This window comes from Vulpes vulpes, chromosome 4 (genome assembly GCF_048418805.1).
Source record: "Vulpes vulpes isolate BD-2025 chromosome 4, VulVul3, whole genome shotgun sequence".
In the NCBI taxonomy this organism is placed as follows: domain Eukaryota; kingdom Metazoa; phylum Chordata; class Mammalia; order Carnivora; family Canidae; genus Vulpes; species Vulpes vulpes.
Window position 1 is genome coordinate 55,173,452 of NC_132783.1, and position 18,603 is coordinate 55,192,054.

Here is an 18,603-nt window from a genome sequence, read left to right on the forward strand (position 1 = left end):
GTTTCTTCATCTGTACAATGGGAGTGGAAACCGACACCTTAGAGAGTCAGTGATAATTACCATATACCAAAATTATACATGTCTGTTCCTTCAAAGTACCCAAAGTTTACCAAGAGAAATACTACCAGGAGAATTCTTTATTTCCACATTTTCTTCCTATTAAACCTAAAGGTCCCTTACAACACTCTTCCCTCCCACCAAAAGAACCCACTTAAGCAGAAGACAAACTATCTTATTCAAGTATGGTTCATCAGCCTTGTTTAATCAATTGCACTGTTTTCCATTTCTGTACCACATGTTTGACATTTTGGCACTGTTAGTGAAGAAACATTCTGGGTTCAGCCTGGGGCCTAACCTTCATCACATGATTTTCATTGCTGCTTCTGCAAAACATTTTCTGTGCTCCAAACCCATTTCTGGAAAAAAGCAGTTTGTAAATAGGAAACCATGCATGCTTTCTTTTTAAATTCCCAACATCTATTGAAGTAACACCCACTCTTACCAGCAATTCAACTATGAAAACATAGTGAAAGAAATGATTTTTTGAGTTAAATCAGAAATGTTTCTCTTTAAAAAAAAAAAATAATTACAGTGGCTCTTACTGTCCTACAGTTTGGGCACAATTTTTAAAGGAATTCTCTAAAAAATATAAGATCTGAATTTTCTGTTCTTGGTAATTTAAACAATTAGATTAAAATTTACAGTTAAAGACAATTGGTAAAAAACCTGTTATTTCCTTAACATTTATAAAATGAGATCGCAAAAACAAGAAACACAATTTTTCATTGGCTAATTTTTAAAAAATATTTAAAAGCACAACGAGAAATAACCTGATTTCAATCTGCATTAGGATTCCGACTTCTAGGGGCACCTGGGTGGCTCTGTGGTTGTTGGTCTGCCTTTGGCTCAGGTCATGCTTCCAGGGTCCTGGGATGGAGTCCTGCTTGGGGCTCCCTGCGGGAAGCCTACTTCTCCCTCTGCCTATGTCTCTGCTTCTGTGTGTCTCTCATGAATAAATAAAATCTTAAAAAAAATAAAATGACACCTTGCTTTATTCAAGGGAATGCTTTTGGCTTTTAAAAATGTATTCTTAGCATGGCATTTCTAAGCATAAAAGACCTTACGTTCCTCTTCAAATTTAAGACAAAATGACAATCTAAAAAAATCACAACCGCCTAAAGTAATCTCTAACTCATCTTTCCCCCTAAATATTGAATAAATCACCTATCAAACATATATCAAGAATGATTCAAAATGTGGTAACATTTAATGTGTAAAGAAAAAATGGAAAAGGATCAAAAGGAAAATGTTTGGTCAAGTTGTTGAAAATTATGGAAGATGTTTCTCTTTCATTTTAATCACAATTAACTTTAACTATATTGTTGCTTTTGTTTTACCAAACTACAGAATATTTTAGAGTAGAAATTGTATCTATTATGGTCAAGGAAAAGTGAATGGAAAAAAATCTGCTAGGAAGCAAGATTCTCTCAAAGCATGTGGCTGGCTCAGTCAGTGGAGTATGCAACTCTTCATCTCAGGTTTTGAGTCTGAGCTCCACATTGGGTTTGGAGATTACTTAAAAATAAAATCTTAAAGAGTTCAAGAAAAAAGAAAAGAAAAAGAAAGATCTTCTCTACAGCAAATAGAGACTACAAAATCCTCCTCTGCCTAAAGTCCAATGTAAGTCACCTAACAGAAATAGGATTCCACTCTAGAGAGTTAGACTAACAATGCATTCATTTGGGACAAGAGCAAATGTACATTTTCATTTCCTCCTGGAGAAACTGAGGCAAACAACATTTTCCAAATGTCCCCAAGATAAATAAGGGGTGTCTGGCTAGTGATTCAGGAGTCCCTGGCACTCAAACCTACTCTTTTCCATTCCATGAAAATCTGCAAAGAACACAGTAATCCTGTCTAAAACTTTAATACTTCTCAAAAACAGGATGAGGTTTTTATAGGAAGTTATCCCATTAAAAGGCCACCAGCTTTTTTATTTTTTTTAAACAAAATACTCAAGTTGTCTTGAAAAATATCCATGAAAATTCCAAAAGCACGGTCAAAGAAGGGAGGTTAGCTCTAGGCATATTAATACACCTTAAAAGGGCACAGTGATTGAGTTTGACAATGGCTCTTGAAATAGAACAGAATGGCTACTTTTGAGGGAGAGAAAGAGAGGGCTCCAGAACCCTCACTCCTCAAACCAAAATAAAATCCACATGGATAAAAGATACAAAGATATAGCTTTAAAAAAAATACATCAACAATACTCAAAGAAACCTCTGGAAGAAGACCTAAGAAACTAATACCTTGAAGGGCTGGCGGACAATTTAAAATGAAGACATAACAATTATGAGTATTTATGCAACAAAAGCATTGTAACAATATTCATAAAGCAAAAACTTCAGAAGATTAATAGGAGAAATCGAAGCTCATTAATGTACGAGACTTAGTTTATCTCTCAGTCCACAGAATTGACAAAAATATGAATATAGAAATTATGTAAAACAGGTCTAATGTACAAACCCACATTTAACTATGGACCCTGAAAATAAATACATTTTTTATATGTTCACAATACATTCATAAAATTATCATATGCCACAAAAGGTCCACAACTAAATATTTATTTAAAAAGAAGTATGAAACAGAGGTACAAGAGATGAGGTGATGAGGTGACAGTGAATGCAGGATCCCTGAGGTAACTTTATATAATCAAAAATAGCTGTGATGCATGCAGAGGTAAGAACTTTCAGTTCCTATAGTAGTTTGTTGTGATCACATTTTTTTCAAGAAGCCACAGAATCCCTTGAGAAAAAGGTACCCTAAGCTATCTGCTACTGCCTAAAATATCCAACGTAGAAGAGTATCCCTTTCCTATTTCTAAATGACTAAAAGAACTCCACCTTCCACTGTGTTTTCAATTTAATTATCTTCAATGAGAAGTTTGTTCCTTTCCTTAAACCCCTTAACATATATAATGTATTAATCCAAGATCTGTTTTTGGCAGAGGTGGAGGCCATCTTTCACCACTTCGTATGGCAGTCTTTCACACGCATAAAAGGTTGCTTTGTAAATTAACCTTTGTATTTAATAGCCAGGCTAAATATCCTCCTTACTGTCTAAACCTTCACTTCCTTATGACCGGACTCACTAAGCTGGGACTTCCCTAATATTATCACAATCTTTATTTGATGGCTTTCCAAACTAAGAAAAACGTACTCTCAAATTTCTTTCCCACATGTTTAACTTATTTATATTTATGCACCAATTAAGGCAAAGTCTTAGAAAATATAATCCCTATTTTAAAAATACAATTTGCTATGGAACTCATTTTGCCTTCATCAAAAAAAAACAAAAACAAAAAACCCAGAGCTGACTTTTGATAAAAATTATTTTTGTGAATTAATTCTATTTCAAGAAACTGCCACATGGGGATGCCTGGGTGGCTCAGTGGTTGAGCGCCTGCCTTCAGCCCAGGGCGTGATCCTGGAGACCCAAGATCCAGTCCCACGTCGGGCTTCCTGCATAGAGCCTGCTTCTCCCTCTGCCTGTGTCTTTGCCTCTCTCCCTCTCATGAATAAATCAATCTTAAAAAAAAAAAAAAATGAATAAAATCTTTCCCAAAGAAAAAAGAAAGAAAGAAAAGAAACTGCCTCAGGACAGTATTTCCTAATACCATATTTGCCCTGTTTAAAAATGCCATCCTTTCCAGTACTACCATCACTTATTTCTATGTATATTCTGAAAGGGCAGTTAGTTCTAACATATATCATGACCTGCTTTTTCTCCACTTCAGGTCAATTTTGTCAGAGGTTCTTGTGGCTGCCAGGAGACCAAGTTCCACACTCCATTATTCTGTCACAACACCAGACACCCTGTCTTTTGTCATGGTGCTTTAAAAGTTTGCAATTGTTTCATTGGCCAGGCTGTTTGCTTATTTTCCCTCCTCCACCCCCTACTTCCTATCAACTATGAGCTCCTCTTCATGTGGGGAGGCAGATATATCTGTCTGAACCAGCTTAGAGCCCTGTACACACTGTGGCTGGCTCTCAGTAAGCAATGAGGTGTTCATCGATACATAATATGAAAAATATTAAAAGTGCTGCTTGTGTATGTGAATTGGCCACAGTCATAAAGCTATTAATGCTGATATAATCTTTAAAAAGGTAAATTAATACCGAGAAGCAGTGAATGCCAATAACATGCCATAACGTTCTAAGGCTCCAAAGCTGAAGGCATACTGGGCAGACTCATTAAAGGTATCCATGTAGGAGATAGCTAACCAGGGCCTCAGAGCTCTCTAACAGAATAGCAGCAGGAGTGCTGAAAAGATGATTCACTTTAACTACCATCACACATACATCTAAAGACAATTTCAGAGCACTTCATGAAGTATTTTTGTTCATAAAATAGATCTATCTTTTCCTGAAGTTTGGAACACACCACCGATTGGGGGCATATGGTCACCACCTTCTCCTAGCAGGACTCAAATTTTAAAGATAATTTCCAGAAGCTCCACTTAGATAACGTATCTTTGCATTCAAGACTGCAGTGAATGGGAACAGCTAATTTTTGCCTGAACACTTTCATTAAAACAAAACACAACACATTTAAATGACAATTTCCAGGGCTATTTTACACTTCTGAAATAAAGGAGATATATATATATATATATATATATATATATACATGTATATATATGTATTTATTTATATTTATATTTATATTTATTGCTATTTGCAGGGTTTACGAGTTACGTATTGGAAGATTCACTTCCTACTTTGGCAAAACATACATGGATACTTTAAAAGTTTTTTTTTTTTTTTTTTAAGATTTATTTATTTGAGAGAGAGGGAGAGAGCACAACAGGGAGGAGGGTCAGAGGGAGAAGCTGTCTCCCCAGTGAGCAGGGAGCCAGACACAGGGCTCCATCCCATGGAGGAATTGAGCCCAGGCCTCCAGGATCACGACCTGAGCCAAAGGCAGACATTTAACTGACTGAGCCACCCAGGTGCTCCTTAGATGTTAATTTGGTTTTCTTTAAATATTCCTTAATATAAATTTGTCAAAAAGCCCAATTTTAGAAATACTATAAAGTATTTTCTACAGAAAAACAGTTGTGTTAAGCCATATGTATTTAAAAGATCACTTTTAATAATCAAATGCAAAATTGACCAGATCTCAAAACCACCAGTTCCACAGCCCAACTGACTCTAAAGATAGCAAAATAACTTGCAAAACACTGACTGAATTAGATCAGTTTAAACATAGGCTAGGGTGGACATACAGTCTGAAAACAGTTTAGTGGTTTCTCAAAAAGTAAGGCATCAAACTACCCTAGGACCCAGCAATCTCATCCTTAGGTCTCCAACTTAGCAAAAGGAAAATGTATATCTACATAAAGACTTACATGCAAATGTTCATAGAAACATTATTCATAATAGACACCCCTACCCATGAACATGAACACACACAGAAAACCGGTTTATCACATTCAGACAGCAGAATACAAGACAAAACTAACACATGTTATGCCATAGATGTACGTCAAAAAAATTATGCAAGTGAAAAAAAGCCAGATGCAAGAAATCAAAAGATTCCATGTATGTGAAATATCCATCCACAAAAAGCCAAAATTTACACACATGGAACTAGGAACAGGGATTACCTATAAATGCACTAAGGGATCTTACTGGAGAGATAAGATGCCCTAAAAATGATCTAGTGATGGTTGTATGACTCAGTAAAATAAAAATAATTGAATTGTACACCTGAAATGGGTAACTCTTATGATATGTAAAATACACCTCAAAGTTATAAAGAAAAAACTTGAGCTAAAAAAAAAATCATAAAATGAGAAGTAACAAGAGATAAAAGATCTGAGTGATAGTGAATGTATACTGATTAAAGCAAGCTATTCCCCTCCCCTCCTGCCAAAAAAAAAAAAAAAAAAAAAAGTCATTTACCACACTACCAAAAGACCAAGTAGGAGTAAAATTTCTACTTTACTCTTTAACATAATAGATAATAACCAACTCCTGGAGGTACCCCCAGAATATGAGTGACCTCGAGAAGAAGCCAAGTTTTATTCCAGGCTTATCATGAGCACCGTCATGATCTTTTCAAAGCCTACAAATTAAAGTCCGCATTAAGTAAATCTAATGATTTTCACTTTATCCTTAGAAAAACATGCCTGTTAAAATAAAAAATATGAAGCTGTTTGTAAGAATAAGGCACCTGTCGTGAGGTTTAAAACAAAAACCCCACACTATTAGCAAAATGATAAAAATTATCAAACTCAATCTTTTTTTAACTCCCAATCATCTAGGGCTTTTTGTTTCTGGGCACAGTTCCCACTTAAAAACAAAAAACTATGGTTAATCAGTTATTCCGAATTTTACTAAAACCAAGAGACATGACAAGGAGACAACACTCATCTCTTTATCCTTCCCACGTTTTCAGCTAAAAACTGATTTTGCAAACAAATATAACCCACTGGATTCCACTGTATCTTTTTACTTTGCTAATGTCAGTAAATGTGGCTGCCTAATTTCTTTCCTGTGGTACAAAGTGTATATTTACATAGCTTTTTAAAATGGAGAGTTAGGGCAAGTATGGTTTAACTCTAAAAGGGAAGTGAGTGGGGAAGGAAGATACACAGACTATAAAATTACAGAAAAACATAATACAGATCAACGTTACTTGAAAAAGAGTTAGCTATGTGTTACTGTCCAGAATTTTGTACCAATAAATATCCCTTTTAACAACTTTTTAAAGTATTTAAAATTCAGCATATTAACTTAAGAGGTTCTGTTTTCCTTTAAAACATGCACACACACATCCTAATATCATGGGCTCACAGCAGCTCAAGCTACCAACTTACTAGATAGGCCATCTTAGAAATGTCTACTGTAAAATATTAATCAAGAGACAAAAATATGGAATTTCTGCCAAAACTAGGAAAACAGGTTTCATTCTTTTACACAAAAACAATGGGAACTGGTTAATTTTATAGCACTTTCCACAAATTCATATCCAGAGTAAATCAGGTACACCTGCATTTTTAAGGCAACAAGAATAAGGGAATCATTTAACAAGTTGTCCAGATGCACACTGTCCAGGATGAAAGTCACGTGATAGTCTCGGCTCTAGCATGACCACAAAAACATATGCACCAAATCAAAATTTAATTACACTGCAGGACACCACTTGTGAATTGTGCTACATATTTTATCAACTGCTCTGCTTTTGACAGGACAGTTTCCTGAAGGAAAGTTCCAAGAACTGAAGAGTTACAACACCCACATACCAGAAAGTGTTTCCTGAATTTGTTACAGGAACTGACATCTGCTATAATTTGAACATTTACTTCCCAGTAGGAGGCCCATTTAAAATTTTTGTTGAACACTATTTGTTCAACAACAGTAGACATAGACAATGTTTTGTTAAAAAAAAAAAAAAAAATCACCACCACCACCACCTTTTAGTTTCATAGTTTGGATATAACTGACCAATTCACAGTTCTAACTTTTCCCCTGGGAACAAAAACATCTGCCACCTGATAAATTGGGGGATGCCTGGTAGAGTGTGAGTTTGTTGTTTTGGGAGGGAGCCCAGAGTGGACAGGAAAGGGTAAATTAAATATCCAGGTCCTTGAGAAGAAACAATTCCTAGGAAAGTGCTGCATGATCAAACTTGGGCACTACTTCTTGGTACCTTCTGTTTATTTTTTAAATTTAAGTGCATATGGACACTTCAATTACAGTCTGTAACAGATACATAAATTTATAGAGATGGAGATTACTTTTTCTAACAACCTCTTGTCTATTTCAATGGGGGAAGGAGGACATGTGTATATAGGAGTATATTAAGTCAAAATGTAACTGCATTGCATGATATACTTTATGTATCTCTCACACACAGACTCCATTACACAAAGAGTAGTAGGATGGGCCTCTGACCTCAGAGCCAGCAGGGCTCCACCCAAGCTCCACCCCGTGGGGGTGCGGGGGGGGGGGGGGGGGGGGGCAGAGTAGAACCAGCACCTTGGCAAGCACTCCTAGTGATTTCTAGTGTCTAGTCAAGTTTGAGAACCTTGAACTTAATAGGACTACATTGCACCTAAAATATTATTTGTCTGACAATCCAGCAGTAAGCAATACTGAAAATAAAGGCAAGATCATTTGGGGTAAAATACAGGCAAGTCAGTAACTAAAAAGTTACATCCTTAACTCTCTCCAGCCCACCCAAGCCAAGGATCATGTGGCCCTCAAGTCTCTAAGTATTCATCATCATATGAGCCATTATGGAGGAACAATAATTCTTGGTACTTGTAGAGTGTGGTCAAACTGTGGGTGCCCTTTAGAGATATAATACCTAAAACCATGGTAAAGGCCACTTAGGTATCAATCGAAATACAATATATATTCCCCTTCAGTTGACTTCAGTTCTTTTTTGACAAGATGTTGCTCCTGGAATTCCCCTTAAGATATTAAACCTGACATCAAATTACTGCTTGAGTAACAACCTTAAGAATCTGATAGTTCAATCTGGTTAAATTAAAAACAAAGCCAATAAACCGTAACAAGAAAACAAACGTTCACCAGAAAACAAGACTTCCAGGATATTAAGTCTGCTAGCTTTGTGGCCATCAGGTTAAGCTTTAACTCACTGTGGACAGGTAGGGGAAAGTTTGAACAGGGGAAAGATTCTCAACACTGATCACTGCCAAGACACAAAAAAGTCAGAACTTGGGATGGTTTTGAATTTAATTTTTACTTAGGGACTCTGGGCATTAACACTAAAAGTTGTCTTATTTTTCCCCTTGAGGCCTAAAGCTAAGCTCCACCTGACACATTTATATTTGAACAAAATATTTTATTTATTTGAACAAAATATTACTGTGCATTCTATCTGCTGTATTATTCTGAACAAATGAATACATATATATTTATAATAACCTGAAGCAGAGCTAAAAATACTAGTTTCTGCTCTCCCTTCAATTTTTTTCATTTACATAAAATAAGAATCATTTAAGCTGCTGTAAAAGTTATGCACACACCCTATACCAATAAAATGTAACTGAACCACAACAGAGATTATGATATCCAAGCATGTTATGTTTGTACTTCTGAGCCAAGAAACTTTGTCCTAAAGATGTAGGCTTAATCTCCAACTAGTACTGAGGGAAAATCAAAATACACCATCACTTGTAGTTCTTACTACAACTCACATACAGGACTTTCCTTTTTAAAAGACAGATTTTTGTAATTAAGTTTATTTGCCAATCTTGGAAAACAAAATAGAGAAAATTCCTAATAGAAAACTAAGTTTATATATTTATTTTTTTTAAGAATTTATTTATTCATTAGAGACAGAGAGAGAGAGAGAGAGAGAGAGAGAGAGAGAGGGGCCAAGACACAGGCAGAGGGAAAAGCAGGCTCCATGCGGGGAGCCTGACGTGGGACTCCATCTGGGGCTCCAGGATCAGGCCTCAGGCTGAAGGTGGCGCTAAGCTGCTGAGCCTCCTGCACTGCCCGGAAGTCTATATATTTAGAAGCAATCAAATTGTGTGTTATATCTCAAAGCAGTAATGAAGATAATTGGCTTCTTAATTCCTCCACTTCACAGATATTAGGTAATACATAAATTTGAATGCTCAACACAAATGACAGTACCAAAATGAGATTTCCCTCTTATCCCTGATTAAGATAACATTTTTCTTTACTGAGAAGATGTGAAATTTAAATTGCTTAAATGCAGTGTTCACTAAATTCCATTTTTAAAAGAATACAGAAGCAAAAAAAAAAAAAAGGAATACAGAAGCAGCAATTGAATACCTTTTCATGCTCTCGTACAGAATCCCCTAAATCTTTTGAGAGATCACTTGCGTTAATGTTGCCAAAGAACATCCCCATAAACCAGCTGACTGAAAAAAAATGACTCAATTCTCCTTCTTTATCTTGGAAGAAGCTGTAGTCTGAGTCAGGAAGCTCAGCTGGCTCTCAGGATGAACTAGAAGGAAATCACTTAAGAGACCTGTCTGTTTCTCTTCTGTCAAGGACACTGTTTACAATGGCGTCATAAGGGAAAAAATGAAGATATTCACTAGGTCAAAATACTGCATAAATTATCTCCCTCTTGAAATTACTTCCTTGAACCGCACTTTCCAAAATACCATAGCATTCTTCTTTGATATCTGCTCACATTTAACCAGAGTTTCTCTGCTTTCATGAATTTGCTTCCAAGGTAATCAATCAGTAGCTCACAAATCAGGAGGGAAGAGGACAGAGCAAAACTGGTTCTATACCAGTTTAAGAGCAATGCTTCTTGCAATGGAAAAATTTCCCTCACCAAAGAGATCCACCAAAAACCGGCTTCATAATTATCTTGGGAACAATCTGACTTTGCTTTATTATTATTTTTTAAACGTCATTAACATTAACTTCAGTCAAATTCAAACAAAAACGCTGTGGCAGAACTAACTAAACCTAATTTCCTTTTGCAATTTGTCTGAAAGTGCTTTCTTCTGAGATGTGTTCAGCCACCAGATGCTACTCTCCAACAGAATTTTAACTCCCCCACTCCCCCCTTCCTCCTGGGGGTGGGGGGTGGAGGAGGGGCAGGGCTTCTCCAGGAGCACAAGGTGCATTTTAAAACTGGTAATCCCTGGCAGTAGTTGCAGGTATGTATATATTCCTTTCTAGAATTCAAGGATTGCTTCAACTGGGGGCGTAGGGGGAGAAGCAGAGATGAGGAACCAAAGCCCTCCTTTCTGTTTTATCCATGAACACACTCTTCAATATAAAGCAAGCTAATCCTCATAGAAAAGTATAAATCTACAAACTATTATTAAGATTCTATATCCATTCCTACCCCATCAAAGGCTTGCCACCTTCAAAAGAGGGCATGCCAGATTGTATATTTTTATAAGGTATTCTGTGCCTTAGATGAGAATTTGGAAACTAAAGCCGCAATCTGTTAACTATTTCACATTAAAGAAAGTTAAGTGTGTTAAAACTCCCATCAAAAAGTCGTCAATGTTATCTGTTGTGCTTATAGGTTCCAAAGAAAGCACACACTAATCTGAGAGCTGAGGCATAGTATGCGTATGTCCTGCTTTAACTGATACTGCATTTCTAAGTGACTGCCTTTCTCCACAACTCGAAAACTCAAACCAGGGGATCCCTGGGTGGCTCAGCGGTTTAGTGCCTGCCTTGGGTCCAGGGTATGATCCTGGAGTCCTGGGATCAAGTCCCGCATCGGGCTCCCTGCATGGAGTCTGCTTCTCCCTCTGCCTATGTCTCTGCCTCTCTCTCTCTCAGTCTGTGTCTCTCATAAATAAATATTAAAATATATATATACTAAAAAAAAAAAAAAAAACTCAAACCAAATACTAAGTGCTTTCAAAATAATGACCCAAAATACAATTTTTAAAACGTAGGCAACTTGTGTTCCCCAGGTGGCTCCGTCGGTTAAGCGTCTGCCTTTGGCTCAGGTCTGGGTCCTGGAGTCCTGGGATGGAGCCACATGTTGGGTTCCCTGCTCAGCGGGAGACTGGTTCTCCCTCCTTCCTTCCCTCCCTCCCTCCTTCTGTCAAATAAATAAAATCTTATTTAAAAATTAAAAAACAATAATAAATAAGTAAAACATAGGCAGATGTCTACCACTTCTGGGAAGGGGGGAAAAAAAACCCCAACCGCAAAATAATCAACTTCCTACTTTTAGGTTTTAAAATGTGGGAGAGGACTGGTCAGCTTCAATTTATAAAGGTTCACAAGCTAAGAAATACTTAGGTAGAACGTCTCATTCAAAATACTTCCAGCCTATGCAGGAGATGCTAAAAATGTGAGATAACATCTTGTCTTAAGGAGCTGACTGTAGAAAAGGAACACACTGCCTAGTCTCTTCACATGAAAAATTAGTCAGGGGACGCCTGGGTGGCTCTGTGGTTGAGAGTCTGCCTTAGGCACAGGGCGTGACCCCAGGGTCCTGGGATGAGTCCTGCATCAGGCTCCCCCACAGGGAACCTGCTTCTCCCTCTGCCTGTGTCTCTCTGCCTCTTTGTGTCTCTCATGAATAAATAAAATCTTGAAAAGAAAAGAAAAAGAAAACTTAGTCATATCCCAACCATAAGTTTCAAATGAAGAATATTCCCTTACAGCAATGTCAAATAATGAGAGAAAAGTGCCATGGCCATCTCATGTATTCACTATCAGTGACACAAATTTCATTCTCTTCTAAGTTCTTATCTACCTCTTCCACAAAAAAAAAAAAAAAAAAAAAAAAAGTCAAATTATTTTAAGTAGTGCACAATGAAACAACTGTGGTTAGAACAAATTGAGCTATGAATCTTGAGGGTCAAAGAGTCTACCAATTCAGACTAATTGTTCCAAGAGAAAAGAGATACTGCAGTGGCACATGGGCAAGATTTTACTACCCTAGATTATAAATCAGAGGTGATGGTTCTGTTTCTCTTAGCACTACTCTGAACAATCTGACCCAGCTTGAGGTTTCCTTGAAATCCAAAAATATATGCAATCTTCTTAGATCTCAAAGATTACCTACTGTCCCACAAAATACAATGTCTAAATGAGTACAGACCACAGACCAGATGAAACTGGAGAAAGTGAATATTTACAACTTGTGAGATCTATTCCCATTATGCAAGCTAGGAAAACAACAGACATCATGGCTTTGTTCCTAGTTCAAGGGCATGTCTGAAGGCCAGGTTAGAAGAGCAGAATATACACAGACCTATTTCAATTACTAGCAAGTTGCACTACCACACAGGTAATTCAAATTTTTCCATTTAATAGCAAAGCACTCTTAGCAGAAATTGCTTTTTGTACACTTATAGTGAGGCTCTGCAGTTCCCTTTTCACATCTCACCTCGAGATTAAAGAGGAAGTCTGGAAGTAAGGAAATGCTGCAGAGCAGCTCAGGAGTCAGGCATTGCTCTACTATGTGACCTCAGGCAAGAAACAGGCTGGCTGGGCCTCAGTTTCTTTAACTAAACATGAAAAATAATAGTACTTACCTATTTAAGTGACTGAGAAGAATCAAAGAGATAATCCAATTAAAGTAGCTGTGCCTGGCACACTGCATGCAGTGACCAATTAGCTATTATCTCATCTTATTCTTAATTAGTTTAAGAGCTGAGGCATTGAAATCACTTGCACCTGAGTTCAAATCCCAGCTCCATATTATTGAGTTCTGTTGGGTAGTGTTTAATTTCTTAGACCAAGGTATCTTAATCTAAGGCTTTATTCCACAGACACCCCCCCCCACCCTTGGCAGTTAAGTTTCATTAGAGGTTAGCCAAAAAAAGATGCAAATTTTGCTTCTCATCCATCCAAGTTTTCCTACTATGTGGTTTCAAGTTAAGAACTGCCCCCCCCTTTTTTTTTTGGAACAACCAAGAACATGGGGCAGGAGATAAACCACTGAGTTCAGAGGATTAAGTATATAAAGCAGACAGCACACAAGAGGCAGAACTATTTCATGTAGAAATAGTTTTAATAGTTTTCATGTAGAATAGTTTTTTTTCATTTCTACATGAAATAGTTCTCTTCCTAGAGAATCCTCTTAGGAAAAAAAATCTTGAATTTTATATAGCCCAAACTTCAGTATTGGAGCATCTATTTCTTTCAGGGGTACACCTGGGTTTTCAGACCTGAAGCGTACTCAGCCTTCTAAGACACCCCCAAATCCCTAAACTACATCAACTATCAACCCCCAAGAGCCCTCCTACTTTTAAATAGTTGACACCGAGCTGCTTTTTTAGAGAAAGTTGAAAAAGAACTTAAACGTAACTCTAAGTTGCCCTCAGCACCAACCTGCTGTCGCAACTAAAAATGAACTCACACGCAACAGTCTGGGTCGTGTAATGATCACTAATGCCTTGTCATGGGTCCTTAACACTCGTTACAAGAAAAGGAACCGACCGTGGAAAGTCAGAGCCTGAGGTCCTCACAATCGCGGTCCTCGGGCAGCAACTGCACCTCATGACCCCCCCACCCCCCACCCCCACCCCCCCGTGCATTCCGGGTCTTTGCCTGCTCAGCAGATTCTCGCACGCTGCGCCGTGTTAGGTGGGATCCCGCATGGTGGCCGTTAAAATTCTCCATCACTCCCCAGCCGGATTCTCAACCACCTTGTCCAGGGCGAGCTGCTTTTACATTAACTGACTTCTAAAATTCCCATCAAAATAGTAGCCGCCAACCCCCACCCCGACCCCCACCCCCCCACACATACACACACACACTCAGGAGAACCCACGGGAGGTGCACAAAGAAACTAAATGAAAATTCCGGGCAAAGGCAGACAAGTGGAAAAACAACTCAATTTCCACGAAAACGACAATTATTTTGGAAGACGGGAGACATTGGACTTCGAACTCCACGTCTCTCCTCCACTCTGCAGGAATTGTGCAGTGCGCTCTGCCAACTGGTGTGCGTGTGTGTGTGCGCGTGTGTGTGCGTGTGTCCGTGTGTGCGCGCGCGTGTTCTGATCTGACGGTAAGCACCGAACCGCGGCACCGGGGACGCGGAGAGCAATGACGAAGCCGCTTCCTGCCGGCCGTCGCGGCGCCCCAGCTCCCTCCCCCGCCGCCCGCCGCCCCCTGCCCGCACCCCGCAGCTCCCCGGCCGCCAGCGCGCGTCAAAGTTTCCGCCGGCGCCGGGCTCACCTGGACTGGGCTGCCATCGTTCAGTCCGCAGGGCTCAGGGGCTTGCGTCCATCGGAGCCCCCGACCCGCGCCTGCGGCCAGCGCCGCGCTCACCAGCGGCCGGCGCCGGGCGGGGGCCGCCTCCGCAGCACGACTCGCCGCGCTCCGGGGCTACCTGCTCGGGCAGCCTCGGGCTCCGGCCGGCCGGGCTCGCACCAGCCTGGGGCACATCCGGGCACTGGGGCCTCTGCGGGCCCGCGGCACTTCGGACCAGCTCGGGGACCGGCGCGGCCGAACTCGGAGCCAGCGAGAGCCCCCGCGGCGGCCTCGCAGGAGCCCCGAAACCCCAGCGGCCCGCGCCCCCGGCCCCGCGGCGCTCCGCAACCCCTGAGCCGCACGGGCAGCCGCGCCGCGGCTCGCGGAGACCCGAGGCGGCCTTCTGGCTCGCTGGAAGTTGTCCGAGGTCGCCGGAGTACCCCCTGCCAGGAAAGTTCTGGTGGTACGGTCCGCCTCCTTAAATGGGCACGGCGCTCCGCGGGCCCGAGCCGCAGGCTGCGCCGGGCGGGGGCACCTCGCCGAGCGCCGACGCAGCCCCGTGCGCCCCCGTCCGCCCGCCCGTCCGCCCGCCCGTGCGCCCCCGTCCGCCCGCCGTCCGCCCGCCCGTCCGCCGCCCAGCCCCGCCTGCAGGCCCCCGGCGAGCGCGCTCTTGCCAGGTTTTAACAATGTACCAACACCCCGCCGGAACACCCAGTCCCCGGGCGCTCGAACTCAGCCCCGATCGGAACACGGCTGCAGCGCCGGGCCCTAGAGGCTGCCGCGAGCAAGGAGCGGAAACCACAGCCGCACGCCGCGGCCGCTCCTTTGGGTCGTTCCGATGCGTGCGGCCAGGAAACGTGCGGCCAACGCGCTCTTTCTTGTTTTACTCCGTTCACTTTCAGTTTTGATTTCATGACATTGGGAGAAAAAAAAAAAAAAAAAACGTTTACAAAACGCCCTTCCCTTTTCTGGACAACATACTGATGACAGAGTAAACAGTAACTCATTTTGGGGGTTGGCACTTGAAAACCAAAATCACCGAGGATGCGAACCAACCACACGGTATATGAGCACTGCGCGAGAAGTACAGGTGAAAACGGGTCCTACACTAAGAGGCCCGGGAGGTGTTTAAACACTGCCTCGAGGGAAGCAGGAAAACCTTAGGTGGGCAGAGATGCAGGGAGGCCGCGCTCCAGTAGCTCCGGGGGGTGGGGGGGGGGGGCCAGCAGCACACTGTGGGAACTGAAAAACTCTTAAATGAATGCCGCCGACTGAATGCCTGCCCAGTAGACTCATCAATTCTACCTTGAATCGTCACAGCGCTGTCCACCTCACAAAGACATCCTCCAGACTTGTTACTAACGAGCCATGGAACACGGACATGTGTGACTTCTGGCATGAAGCACAGTGCTGGGAGGAAGGCCCCAAAGCATCTCTATGGGCGGTTCTCAAAGTGTGATCAGTGGACTGCAGGAGTCCCCAAGAACTTCTCGGAGGTCAAAACTATTCTTAGGTTAACACAAAGGCATTATCTGTCATTTTCAACTGTGCTGACATTTGCACTTCTGGGTGCAAAAGCAATTGTGGGGTGACTGCCTGAGCACTGACCGAGGCAGTGGCAGCAAACGGGACTAAGCAGTACTGACTTCTGCACCACCACACGTAGGAGTTAAAACAAGTGCCCTTTCCCAATGTCCTTAATGAAGCAAGCAGCAGGAATTACTACTTTTGTTAAATCTCAACAAGGCCTCGAGTAGAGGTCTTTTGGATGTTCTTTGTGACAAAATGAGAAGTGCACACGAGCACTCTGCTCCTGCAAAGTACAACAGTCTAGAAGAAAAGCACTTGTGTAATCGAGTTGTGAGCTAAACCAGCTGTTTTTTCATAGACTACCATTTTTACACGAAAGCACAACTGAGGAACTGTGATCATTCCGACTTGGGTTTTTGGCAGTCATTTTCTCAAAAATGCACAAAGTGAGTCTGTTTCCTCAGGGAAAACAACTGACAGTTACCTACTGCCAATGATAAAATTTGAGCTTTCAAGCATTTTGGGAAACTTTTACATCTGCCACTGTGAGCTTAATAGCTTCCCGAATCATGAAAAGACTTTTCCAATGAGAATGGAGGAAGACCCATTCATCGCCCCGAATGATTCCATTTTGCCTTCAGATCTGTTCCTCTTAACTACCATTTTTCTCCCTCCAGCTTTATCTGGCAAGAGACCCAGAGGGTAAACCATCCAGGACTGGGAACCAAAACTATCCCCGGACTCCCGGACTCCAAGCCCGTGTGGTTGACCCCAAGACAATGATCAACCTGACCTTTTGCTGCTCAGCTGCAAGCACCAAACTTTGTTCCGCATTTTCCCTATATAAACTCAGAAGTATTCTCAGCACCTTGGAGATAGTTCTTTAGGACATTAACCCGCTATCTCCTGGCGTTGGCTTCACTGAACTAAATTCCTTTCTTGTTTCACCACCGCTTGTCTCTCAGCCCTTTAGATTTTGTTAGCGGTGAGTGGCAGAACTTGGTTTGTTTGCCCCCACCACCACCCCTACCCTGGGCCAGGTGTTCCCGCACCCTTGGGCTCCAATAACAAATTTTCTTGTGAGCCAGCCAGGAGCTGTGCTTCCCTTTTGTCCAGCCCTCTTGGGATTCCTGGATGGAGCAGCTGGCTGCAGTGCACCAGGGCTCGCCTGTTCATTTCCCAAATCAGTGACACTGACAGGCTGGAGACAAGCACTAGTGACTGGTTGACCTCAGGCAAGGAGAACAGTCCCTCATAGTGGCCAAAACTTGTTGTGGGCACACTTCCTTCTGCTTACCCTGGATAGGAACCGATTGCCTTAACCACATTTGGTGAAGCAGAGAAATGAACTGAGGAATAAGTGGGCCCTGAAAGATGTGGTCCCTGGTAAACTCCTTCACACTGTACACTGGGCCCTGTCCTTCTCAAGTTCCCTGTTGTCTGAGCTCCTTGGAATCATTTTGAGCTTGCATGGCTGGTTCATATGATTTGTAACAAGGAATTTATAAAATTCGTGATTAGAAGTACCATTAGAAGAGGAGAAGGGACATGTGGCAAGTAGGGAAGTCAGGAGAGGTGTTTTAAGACTCTTGAAATTCGTGTAAGAATGGGAAGTACTGGGGATCCCTGGGTGGCTCAGCGGTTTGGCGCCTGCCTTTGGCACAGGACGCAATCCTGGAGTCCTGGGACCCAGTCCCACGTCGGGCTCCTTGCATGGAGCCTGCTTCTCCCTCTGCCTGTGTCTCTCTCTGTCTCTCTCATGAATAAATAAATAAAATCTTTAAAAAAAAAAAAACAAAAAAAAAGCTCAATCTGAAATTCCTTGTGAAAAGTTCCAGCAAAGCAGATTTAAAAGAACTTAAATGGCCAATTACTATTCTTCCTGTGCTTGTGTAAATAGGCCAAGTTTGTTAAAACTGGACTTGTGGGACACCTCGGTGGCTCAGCAGTTGAGCATCTGCCTTCTGCTCAGGTCATGATCCCGGGTCCAGGGATCAAGTCCCGCATCGGGCTCCCTGCAGGGAGCCTGTTTCTCCCTCTGCCTGTGTCTCTGCCTCTCTCTGTGTGTCTCTTGTGAATAAATAAATAAAATTAAAAAAAAAAAAAAACTGGACTTGTTTTACAAAATAGTCTTAATTTAGCTACCTTTGTTGGAAATGAAGGTGATTTTGGAGAGAAAAGTTATGTTTCAATAACGTACTTTTGTGGATGTTAGATTCTAGTTGTGATTATCTTTAAAGGTCTGTTCACCTAAACTACATAACTTGAGGCAAATTTCAGAGGAATTGCCACAATAACTCAGGTATAGACAATCTTCATGCCTGTTGCTCTGTGGGAATAATAAAAGGACCCATGGGCATAGGACT

The 18,603-nt window shown here is 41.4% G+C and overlaps 1 protein-coding gene across 4 annotated transcripts in view; it reads right to left on the reverse strand.

Moving 5' to 3' along the window:
* AFF1 (ALF transcription elongation factor 1) overlaps window positions 1-18,603 on the reverse strand; it is a 200,990-nt gene that overhangs the window by 112,817 nt on the left and 69,570 nt on the right. The window contains exon 1 of one of the 4 annotated variants that reach the window (XM_072754982.1): window positions 14,693-14,853. The exons of the other annotated variants lie outside the window; for them this stretch is intronic. Within the exon in view, the coding sequence (XP_072611083.1) occupies window positions 14,693-14,709 (17 nt within the window). The 5' untranslated portion in view covers window positions 14,710-14,853. Of the gene's footprint in view, window positions 1-14,692; window positions 14,854-18,603 lie in introns of those variants that run through there. 4 annotated transcript variants of the gene reach the window in all.